At 53.0% G+C, this 11454-nt stretch overlaps 1 protein-coding gene; it reads left to right on the top strand.

Moving 5' to 3' along the window:
- Window positions 1–4668: 4668 nt before the first annotated feature.
- Window positions 4669–6057, top strand: CHC_T00001584001 (hypothetical protein). XM_005712432.1 is given in 4 exon segments: window positions 4669–4703; window positions 4825–5542; window positions 5641–5673; window positions 5674–6057. The coding sequence occupies 3 exon segments, from the start codon at window positions 4669–4671 to the stop codon at window positions 5671–5673; spliced, it is 786 nt and encodes a 261-aa protein (XP_005712489.1). The 3' UTR covers window positions 5674–6057.
- The last annotated feature ends 5397 nt before the right edge of the window (window positions 6058–11454 follow it).

The following is an 11454-nucleotide window of genomic DNA, read 5'->3' as shown; positions in this document are numbered from 1 at the left end:
TGTTGTCGACAAAGGCGGGATTGCCGTTGACCCGAGCAAGGTCGAAGTGATTCGGAATGCACCGATCCCGACCACTGCGACTGAACTTAGGAGCTTTCTTGGGTTAGCAAGCTACTACCGTCGTTTCATCTGCAAGTTTGCGGACATTGCTGCGGTACTCCATGCGGCTACATCCGGAAACGGCAGATTGAAATGGACCGGAGAAATGCAAGAAGCCTTTGATGAACTACGCATAAAGTTAACTTCTCCGCCAGTCTTGGCTTACCCAGACTTCGAGAAGCCCTTCGTCGTTGAGACGGATGCGTCCTCGGTCTCAGTCGGGGCTGTGTTGGCTCAAAAGAAGGAAGATGGGAAAATACACCCCATCCAGTACGCAAGCCGTACTATGAATACATCTGAGCGCAAGTACTCCGCTTGTGAGCGTGAGGCGCTTGCGGTCATCTTTGCTTTGAAGAAATTTCGTGTTTACGTGCTTTCGTTTACACCTTTCAAGTTGGTTACCGATCATCAGGCTCTTAGTTATGCCTTTCGCAAGAAAGACATCCACGGTCGTTTGGCTCGTTGGCTAGATTTCTTAGCCGAGTACGACTTCACCGTGGAATATCGTCGTGGATCCGCAAACAGTGCAGCCGATTACCTTTCTCGCATTCAGCCCAAGAACGGCGACAACCCAACTTGCCAGGAAGAGGGAGACCTTGCCCTCGCTATCATGACCCCGATCTACTCTCCAGAAGATCTAGAAGAGTCTTGCCAAGATATCATGTCCTATCTGCAAGGCGAAACACCGGTTGGGTTGGATGATTACAGGAAGTCTCGAATGAAGAATAATGCGAAGAACTTTCTTGTCTGGGAGTCGAAGTTGCTCCGCCGCACCATTCGTGGCCTTCGTGTTGTTGCCCCAATTTCCGATCGCGAAAAGATACTGAAGGGTTTCCATGACGACATTGGTCATTGGGACTTGAAGACCACTCGTCAATTTGTCACGGAAAGGTACTGGTGGCCGACCGTTGGTATGGACGTGGGAGACTACGTGAAGAGTTGTGACGGGTGTCAGAAGGCACGTCCGATTCCCAGGTATAAGACAACTTTGCGCCTTCCCATCACAAGCTTGTTTGATGTTTTCTCTATTGACTTTGCTGGACCCTTCCCTGTCACTTCGTCTGGAAATCGCTTCGTGTTGGTTGCGGTCGAACACCTCACAGGATGGCCAATTGCTCTATCCACTGCTGATAGTACTGCTCAAGTGGTTCTCGACTTCGTCAAGAGAGAAATCATGTACTCATTCGGCCCTCCGAGAACCATTGTCTCTGACAATGCTACCTGCTTCACAGCCTCGGCCGTTTCTAGCTTCATGGCTCGACACGGTATCACTTGGCGCACCGTCCTCGCCTACGCTCCCATGTCTAACGGTAGAGCAGAGAGAATGGTTGGAACTTTGAAGGCTGCCGTCCGTAAGACAGTTCTTGGAACTGGAATGGAGTGGGACAAAGCACTCACCCAGGTCCTGTATGGATATCGCCGACGTGCCATGAAGAACGGCGTGTCGCCATTCGAACTGATGTATGGGATCCCGCCTCGGATGGATTCCAGTGCAGAGACAGGTGCAAGCCTAGTTGTTCCTGCCTTAGACCATCATCGTCGTTTGGAGCTCCTGACTGGATCTGTCCCACGAGCAGTTCGCTCAGGGGCCTCTGTGGAAAAAAGGCTCGTAGCGTCGTCGTCTCACTTCTTCGAAGTGGGAGACAAAGTTCTTGTCGCTCGGGGAACTTCATTCGGTGGTACGAAATGGCCCGCGTTCGTTTCCAAATTCTACGGCCCGTGCCGGATCTTGGAAGTTCACCACCCGCGATATGTGCTAGAGTCGCAGCACGGCAGAGTATCCAGGAAGCCTATTCATGCTCGCCGACTCGTCCTATATCGTGAAAGGAAGTTCGAAGCCTAAGTCCTTTGTTAAAGCTTAAGGCTAAGTCTTAGGCATAAAATCGTTTAATGCATGTAGAGAATAGATGCAATTGCTATCATGAAACCCGTATAGGCAAGAAAAGAGAAAAGAGCGTGGCTATTTCGACTTATTTCTTTCAGCTTTCAGCTTGCGACGTTTGCGACGCTTAGTGGAAGCGCTAAGCGCTCTTGTGGTGGAAGCACGGACAAGACAGACCTTTCGCATTTCCCGAATTTCGAGCAGACTAACTCCATCACCAAGACAGAGTTTCAAAGCTTGAAGGGAGAAGGGCATGGGGTACGGTTCCATACAATCCAATATGATGTGATCCTTTGAAGATACGCACACCGTATGCAACTTGTTCGAACTCCCCTCAAGCGTGACAACAAACACTCCCGACTCGACATCAAGAAGTTTGCCTATTGTTGGGACCGATCCGAAGGTATGCTCGAGAACTACTTCCTCTCGTTTGAGATGCTTGTTGGCATCTCTCAGATCACGAATACGTCGCGGAAGACTCCCATGCTGCACAAACGATTTCGCATTCTCCTTGAAGTGCTTCCAATACGAATCGGCGAGCTTTTGCGCGCCGAGAGCACGCATCGAGTTGCAAACGGCAGCTGGGATGCATAGATCAGTCCGATCTTGATAGGGAGTAGCACCAAGGTTGTGGATATGGAAAGAAGACGCCAAAGAGCTCTCTGAGCGGGCCCCGGAAGTGGACATTGCCAACCAGCGCCCTGGATACTTCTGGCACCACTCATCAATGAGAAGGTAAGCTGACACGCGGTCTCTGCCGTTCGTGTAGAACTTGTCGTTCTGGATCTGGTGGCCCGAAGATTTGTTCCCACCACAGACTTGTAGGGTATACAGCAGAATGGGGTGCTTCGACTTATCGCATGCGTCGATGGCGACGTACTTATTTGCGAGTCTATCGTAGCAGATAGACTCAATATTCCAAGCATCATCCTCCACGTGATCATAAGCACGCTTATCGTCAATAGATTCAGTCAGCCCGACTCGGGAAAACTCATCTACCGAGACCCCGTGCTTTCCTCGCGCACTTAAGTGGATGACCACATGTCGACCGAAAAGGCGAAGCATTTCCGTCAAATCCAGGTCATACCTTGTCAGATTCGGTCCAACCCAACAATAGGGTAGTGTGATGCTGCCTCTGTCAATCTGGTCCCGAGACAAACAAAGAGAGTAAGAGAAAGATGAAGTTTACTCGGGCTACCAGACCGCGCTCACCCTTGTAGATCCCGGCAAACGCCGAGACCACGTAGTGGTCATTAGTTTCGTCCGACACCGCCCTCCTTCGTCACACCCATTAGGCCCTGCCGCTTCTGTGGCGGCAGGGGCCGCCAGCGCCGGAGCCTCGGCCGCACGCCGAGGGGCGAGCAAAGTAGAGAACGACTCTTAGACTTTGCTATATTCCGACAACCCGGGAGGGCGCGAGGTCACAGAGCGGCCGTCGCCGCCGACTTAATAGAGCACCGGGGTGCCAACCGTAGTTCAGTATCCTTAGTATCCTTCCCTTTTGCGTACCTCAACCATCGCCACATCGACAGCCTCCAAGTGCTTTTGCTTGCTTCAGTGACGAGGGGCTAGACGCACGGGTACTGTTCGTTTGCCGGCCATTGGTGCGGCAGAGTATCCAGGAGGGGCTTTCTTTTCCAGCGTCGGTTTATTGTAAGATCATGTGCTATCGAGACGTTACTATAATATAGTATGTGTGTACAGTATGCAGTCATTTAGCGCCAGGGTTCCAGTCAGCAAAGAGGGTACCACGATGTAGTTACCAGAAGTCAACTGTGACGCCAGGGGTTTGGACTTGTTTCATATCAAAAACTAGTTTACAGCGTCACCTTATAATGCACCGCACCCCATGCGCATGTCTTGTTTCCACGCTGTCCCGTCCACGAGACGCCCTAGCCGTACCGCACGCCTCCTGTGGTCTTCTAGTTTCTGGTGCTACGGTGCGATACAGTGTGCTTTGGGGGAGAGCCAGTCGACTGGGATGCAAACAGTAGAATGATGTACAGCCGATACAAGGCCACTTTGAGCAGAAGTGTACTGATGGCCAAAATACTGGACGCAGCTGTACTGCACGGAGGGAGGCCAGACAGCAGAGTTTCGCCGGGAATTGCTTACATCAACTTGCTAAAAAGATAGCAAAATCACAGGCATCTCCTTCTTCCCCGAAACTGGAGGTGTGTAGAGAAGACCAGGGCTCCTGTGGAGCTATTTTTGCTGGGAAAGCGCAAAGTACTTGACATCCCCTTGGACGTGCTGTGGAACGAGGGATTCGACAGTGCCCGCAAACGGGTACGAATATTGTGCCCCATTGGAGGCAGAATACCCAAAGAGTTGTCAAGGGGAGAGCACGAACAGCTAAAGTTATGTGCACATTCAATGCAGCACAAGGTCGTAGGGGGTGCGTTGGGTAATGGAAAAGGATATGCACGTGTGGCATATATCACATGCAGTGTGAAAGCAATTGTGCCAGTCATCCATAAAATCTGGAGTCTGTATCGGATCCGCCGTGTTAATGCCTTGTAAGCAAACAATAGGCGAACGGTGCCAAAGAATGGGTAACCACAGAGAGATGTCTGAATTCTAAAGATCTTTCATTCATATGGTTCATCTAGAGTAAGATCTCCCATTGATAAATTTATGTGCCCATCGGGCGCTCGCCAAAGCGTCGAAGTACCCAAATTTGAGCCATGTATCTAATCATAACTGCATTCTATCATTCTACGTCAAATAAGCATCCAGTAAAGCAATCGCTCATACCTGTCACGAACTGGTGACGAGGATACATGCTTCTGCTCGATGTTCACAAACCGCCCATGCACACAGAACGCGTATATGCCGTAAAGTGCGTCTGTAGATCTGTGCACCGCACTACAAATACGAGAGACTGTGGTTTCTTGGTCGGAGAAGAAGAAGAAGAATCAAAAGCCGTACATTCGTTTGGAGAAGTCCTTCCCGCTCGCAATGACTCGTTTGCACCTCATCTCAGCAGTGCTGCTCTCTGTCTTTATCGCCTCTGGCGCTCTCACTATCGATCTAGGTGAAGTTGCCGAACGGCAGCAGCGTCGGAATAGGTGCGGTCGTGGCAAGTGCCGTTTCGTTATTTGCCGCGGAAGTCAGACATCGTTTCTCGCCGCTCCGAATACAGCTCTTAGCTCTCCCATATGCCGCCGCGATCAGAAAATTGAGCAAATTCTGTCCACAGGAGAAGCTCGAATCAAAGATTCCGAAGGGGATCTTATCCCTATCTCGGAGTGGCGACCTGAAGGCCTCGAAGTACCGTTCAAGTCAGGCGCATTGTTCGCCGATGCGATACCCGGTCGCGGTCTTTCTGGTCTTGCGAGGCTTCCTGCAGTGGGGAATCAGAATGAATTCTTGGATAACGCCTGTGTTGTGGTTCCTATTAGAAGCTACGAAAGAATAGTGAACGGGAAGAAGAGAGTGAGACAGGCGACCAGTCCGCGGGATTGTCTCAGCGTCGGACTGGAATCGCCCACAATTTTCATTGAAGCCTTCTGGACCTCTGGAGACGATATGGATTTGGCAGTCATTGAGCCTGATAATGTAAGAGTGGACAATAAGAATCGCGCGTCTTCCTGCGGAAGACTCATTCGTGACCAGAATGTGGATGCATGTGGCGTGTTCAATTCGGGCCAGGAAAGGATCATTTACCGATTGCCATGCAACGGATTTAAGACGGGAAGATACAGAGCAGTGTTGAAGCATGGTGGTAATTGTGGTAGCGGACCGACCTCATATGAACTTCGAGTAGTTGTGAATGGCCGGTTGAAGGCCATAAAGAAGGGGGTCTCAAATGCCGACGGTGGCAAGAGAGTAACCTCGCTACGGTTCATGTTGGAATGACGTAGCATGGAAGCATAATCCCCACTTTGCAGGCCATAGCTCGTACTGTTTATTACCACGTGGAACGCTGATATAACTGCTGAACCTTCTGGAGCCCTACGGAGAACACAAAGTATCGGAACTGTCGACTACAACATGCAAAATGGCCACATGACAATAAACTCTACTAAACTTCTCGTCCTCTTTTACCCTTAATCGGAAGAAGATATTCACAACTAAGAACCCCCCTGACGTGATACCCGTCGATTGTCTTACAGCTCATGAGCGTTCTCATCGGAAAGATAGGCATGCTACGGTAGAGTGAACTTCAAAGTTGCAACTTTGGCGCCCCCATTCTTGTTTGACTCTCCATTAATGCTCTTTGAAAGAGCTCCATTCACTACAACTCGAAGCACAAATCTAGTCGACCCACTACCACAATTTCCAGTGTGCCTCACCACGGCGGTATAGGTCCCATTTTGGAACTCTTGGCAAGGCAAACTGTACTCAACTCGTTCTTTCGCTCTGTCGAAAAGGCCGCAGATGTCAATACCGTTGTCTCTATTCAACCTTCCACACTTCGACGTTTTCTGCTTGCTAGAAATTCTGAATCCTCCTGGTTCAACAACAGAAAGGTCCATATCGTCTCCCGAGAACCAGTTCAACTCGATGACAACTGAAGGTACCCTTAGCAACACGGCTAGACAGTCATTACTGCTCCCCGCGTTGACTCCATAAAATCTGCCATTTAACTCCCGCTGATACCTCTTTATCGGCAGGATGATACAGAGATCATCAATAAATCTGTACTGGTTTTCCTGCGGCGGTCTGAAAGCGACACCGGACAGACGAGGGACACCTGGGAGCTTTATCGCGTAAAAGAAGTCACGACTAAATGGAATCCGCAAGCCTTCGGGGCGCCACTGGGAGATTGGAATTCGAGATCCTCCTTGAACGACACGGGCTTCGCCTGTTTCCAAGATGTACTCGATATTTTGGTCTCTACGGCAGATATTCGGACCGACAGCCGTATCTGGGGCGCCAAGAGTAATAGATCCAGGACTGCAAAGCGCAAAACGGCACACGTTTGGACAAGACGTTTGTGGGTTCATTCGGAATGCAGTATTGAAACGGACGGCCGGGACGCTTGAGAGATCAATCGATGACATGAGAAGAGTTGCAACAAGTGACAAAACCCGTAGGAGAGCCATCTTGAGGATGAGGTAAAGACGGCCTGAAGCTGTGGGACATGAAGGAACAAGGAAAGCATGGAGAAGCTATATAGCACTTTTCTTGCATCAACGAGTGGTCAGAGATGTAAAGATGGAATTTTGTCCAAGACTTTGGCAGTAGCTTCACTCTGCCGATAAATTGCTCTTCATGGCTGGCGATTGGTCTTGTAAACTGTGTCGACTGCTTTGCACACAACGCTAGCTTCGCCACCTTGTCGGGTGGTGCTGCCATTCTCGCTCTCGAGATTTGCTCTCGAGATTTGCCATCTCGCAGACTTCTATCACTCACCCTATGTATGAAACGTGATGGTATCCGATACACGACGAAGCCTTTAAGGTGGTCAACGCAAATCCTGCAAGAACCCCGGAAACGAGGCGTGGAGTTTTAGGATGAACTCGAGCAAATCAATTACATACCTCATGGGAATGTTCCATCTCGACGCGCGGGATGGACAGATTGCGTTGACGGGACACCTTGCATGAGGGTGATGAGCGTGTAATGTTCCCAGAAGCTGGGAATAGCTCTATGTCAAAAGGAGGGAGTGATCACATTTCAGTGGATGAGAATGTCGGAATGTTCCTTCGACCCGAGCACATGAGCATCAGACTGATGATGGAGATGGTTTCAAAGTTCTCCCAACCTGGTAATATTGTGTTCGACCCATACGGAGGGACTTTCGCAACAGCGAGGGCGTTTCTCACTCTACAGATGCATCGAAAGTTTGTTGGTTGCGATTTGGATGAGAGATGCGTCGAGATTGCGGTTATAAGAGTCCTTCAAACCTTTGCCAAACAGCTCACCTCGCCAGTATCGGATATCACTGCTTCTGTCGAGGAGATTGACTTTGCCATTGAAGTCTTGGCTCACCCCAACTTGGAAGCTAGGGAAGTCGCACAGCATGCATTATTGTGGGACGCACCTCCCGGCTAGCCGATTTATCAGAGGCTCCCTATACATGTTCAACGTTATCTATCGTGCATGAATAGTAATGGGGACCTGGCACTCAAGTACAAGAATACTCCTCCGGACTTGTGGCCGAGCAATTACGGGGACACTCCTCAATACAGTGGACGCAGATGCTCTCATGAGCCTGGAGGCTGCTGCGAAGGGTGTCGTTGTTTGCAAGTCCACGATAAGGCATACTTCTGCTGGGAAGCGCGTTTTTGCTATGCGTTCTTTCAAGAAGGGAGAAGATATTCTCACCTACTACGGGACAGTCGTATACAAGAGCTTGAGTTGTCAAACTGCAACCACCAAGGTTTACGGGAGTGTTATCTAGGAGTTCGCCAAAAGAGATTCGCTGAAAAGGCCGTCCAACGGCACAGTAATGCAGTTGAGGCCAAAGATAAGGAGCATCCCATATTCATCGTCCCGGCACCGTTTTGCGTCGCAGGCTACATCAATGATCCGCCGTATCTGCTGGATGACAGGGATGTAGAAGAGAGCCATGCCAAGCACTCCCGTACAGCAAATGTCCGATTTGTTGAGTCTGTAGCTTCTCCAAGCAAACATAAGATTAGCTCGAACAGGCTTGTCATCATTGAGTCCATACCGGAGATCAGCACTGGAGGGGAGTTGTTCCTAGACTATGGGAAGTTTTTCGTCCATTGGCGCTCGGCTACACTCTAAGTGCGTACGGAAAACAATAATATCTGTTACAGTACCCGAAAACAATCATAAGACAGTGGCGTTATTTGTTTGGATCTGGGTGGTGTTTCTCTGCGGGACGGTTTCAGGAGCATGCTAAAGAATGGACACATTTCATCGGCGCCCTATATGTCGGCGAGGCTTAATTTCTTGATTTGGAAGGCCAGGAAGAACCGCAGACGGGAAGAGATATTGACGCTAGCTGTAGAGACCGAACCTTCTTTCTAACTAAACATACATCTGACATATCGAGACATATCTTGCGTTTCAAAGCAAAGGACATAGGTTCCCAACGCTGTAGTATAATCACCCCCAACGACGAGGGGGGTGAGTACTGACAGTTCGGGAAGACCCCGATCGGCGGGAAGACAGAAGCACGGCCCACCCACGGTACCGAGCACGGGCTCGAGGTAGCGGTGGTAGAGCGGGATCGGGGAAGACGCGCGCACGTGCGAGCGGTTCTACGCCTCGACGCCCCGGAGCAGTACTGGGTGACGTTCCAGTACCGACGGGCGGAGGCGGAGCCGGCTCGTGGGCGTGCTACGCGCGTCCTCAACCCGCGCGCGGTGCTACTTCTAGGTAAAACGGACAGAAGTACTTAAAAGTAAGCGGGCGGACCAAGGTGGAGGATCCTTGACAAGTCCGTGCTTGTCGTCCTCCACCGCCGGCGGTCCGCTCATATTTAATGTACATCGTAGTCTATCATAACTCTACAGTAGTGCCGGTCTACCGACACTGTAGCGCTGTCAGCCGGCGGGGCTGACAGTCCACATGTAGTACGCGTCCCGTACACGTGGAGGACACGTGTGTGCGCGCATAGCTGTAAGGCTCGTTGCCTTACTGTCCCTGATCCAATCCTAATCTAATTTGCGTTTGGGATTATACCACATCACCCCCCCTCAAGAGTGAACGTCCGCGTTCACTCCTGAGGCTTGCAGAACCTGTCCTTCCCACTCTCTGAACCCCGAGCAAATCCGACCTGGTATACGAATTTCCCCCCCCCTTTGCGCACTGTCCCACTTCGTCCTTGACAGCGCCATTTGGTCGTCCCCTCTTGCGTCACCGCCCGTGTCAGCATGGCCGACCCGCGGTCTATTCCTCTCCCGCAGTCACCCCCGGGCGTCGTGAAGCCAACTATGGCGGAGGCGGTGGCCGTCGGGACCCCGCCTTCGAGCGGGCTCGGACTCCCAGGTGCGTCATCCGGACCGCGTGAGGGTGGCGTCGTCCCGGCCCAAGCGGGCCCGCTCCCTCCGCCGGGTTTCCAGAAGTCCCGCTCGCGGTCCACGACCGTGTCCTCGGAACTGGTGGCCCCCGTTGAGGGGCCATCCAAGCCGTTCCTTTCGTTTCGCCCGGCTACCCCTTCCGTCCCAGCAGCCGACATCCCGCCTTCCGCTCTCTCTGCCGCCCGGCGCGGCTCGGCCGCTCCCCTCGCGTCGGGGGCGGCCCTCAAGATGGATGGCGCGTCCTTGGGCCCTCCGCCCCGTTGTCCCCTTCCCTCTACCGTCGATGGGGAGGGGGAGTCGCCCTCTGCCACTCGGTGGCTAGGGGTACCGTCGTCCGAAGTCCCACCGCTCCCCATCAACGAGCTACGGTACCCCTGGCGACGCCGCGTTCGCTCGGGGGTAACCGTCGAGGAACTTTCTTCCTGCACGTGGCTTCGTTCCGACCTAGCCCGCGTGTTCAAGGTTCACGAAGCCGGTGGTGTGCAGGAGGCGTCGTCCGTTCTACACCGGCTGATGGGCGAAGGCAGCGGCTCCGGGTACCAGCTGCCGGACGAGCTGATCGGAGATCGTACCTTCGCGTACAGTGTCGCGGAGGTCCTCTTCGTCGACCGGATGGGATCGTTCCTGTCTAACGCAAGACAGGTCGACCCCCGGCGGTTCGTGTTACCGGAGGTGGCGGGGCTGTACGTGTCGCCCCGCCCCTATGCGTTCACTAAGCCCCGGGTGGCTCTGCAGAAGTATTCGTGCTCCTTGATGCGTCTCCACGGTGTGGGATTCGCCCACCACGATTGGTCCGCCTATCGGCGGGAGAACGAGGCGGACGGTCGTGTCGTTACGACGTCTGCCTTCGCGTCTGGCCTGTCTCCGGACGACTTCCCCGCTCTCCCTGTCGACGTTAGGGAGAGCTTTCCCTCGCTCGGAGTGCACCCGCTTCTGCCTCCGGTCTTGAAGCATTTCGGGATTGCATGTGCCAACCCGCAGCACCCAGCCCACTCGCGGCTCGCGTATAATTTTGAGCGCGAGTGGGCTTGGTCCGTGTGCTGCGCGTTCATGGCCGAGGCGCACATGAACAAGCGAGTCTTCATTCAGGCGGACTCTACGGTCACGTTCGTAGGACGTGTCATGTCCGGCCTTCCTGATGCCGTCCTCCATTCGACAGAGCACGAGTCCTCCCACGTCCCCTGGACGTTCGCCCAGGCCGTGGGCCTCATGGTCCGTGCTGGCGAGATCAGCTCGCGGAACCATCACCCGTGGATGGACTATACCACCGGGGCCCGGGCTTCCTTCGTCACATACGAACCGGCGTCGGATGCCTTCGTCGCTCGCTCCGTTCCCGTCCCCTTGGTTGTCGGCAACACGGGGAAGAGGGGAGGCGTCGGCTCCGAGAGTCGGCGGAACCGGCGAAAGCGCTACCGGGACCTCGACGCTGCGTGCGGGGACCCCGCTGGTCTCAACCTGAACCCCTACCGTACGATGTCAGGGGTCGGTCGCGCCGGGACAGGGGGCCTTGCCTCTACAGGGGCCATCCTC

The sequence above is a fragment of the Chondrus crispus genome, genomic scaffold, assembly GCF_000350225.1.
Source record: "Chondrus crispus Stackhouse genomic scaffold, scaffold_104, whole genome shotgun sequence".
NCBI lineage: Eukaryota > Rhodophyta > Florideophyceae > Gigartinales > Gigartinaceae > Chondrus > Chondrus crispus.
The sequence above is the reverse complement of the archived record's forward strand: the minus strand, read 5'-3'. Positions and strand labels throughout refer to the sequence as shown.

Bases quoted from the DNA above. Each gene is read 5' to 3' on its own strand.
- CHC_T00001584001 (XM_005712432.1), top strand. From the start codon at position 4,669: ATGTATCTAATCATAACTGCATTCTATCATTCTAC. The intron at 4,704-4,824 runs GTCAAATAAGCA...TATGCCGTAAAG, and splicing joins ACTGCATTCTATCATTCTAC to TGCGTCTGTAGATCTGTGCA. The intron at 5,543-5,640 runs GTAAGAGTGGAC...GGGCCAGGAAAG, and splicing joins CAGTCATTGAGCCTGATAAT to GATCATTTACCGATTGCCAT.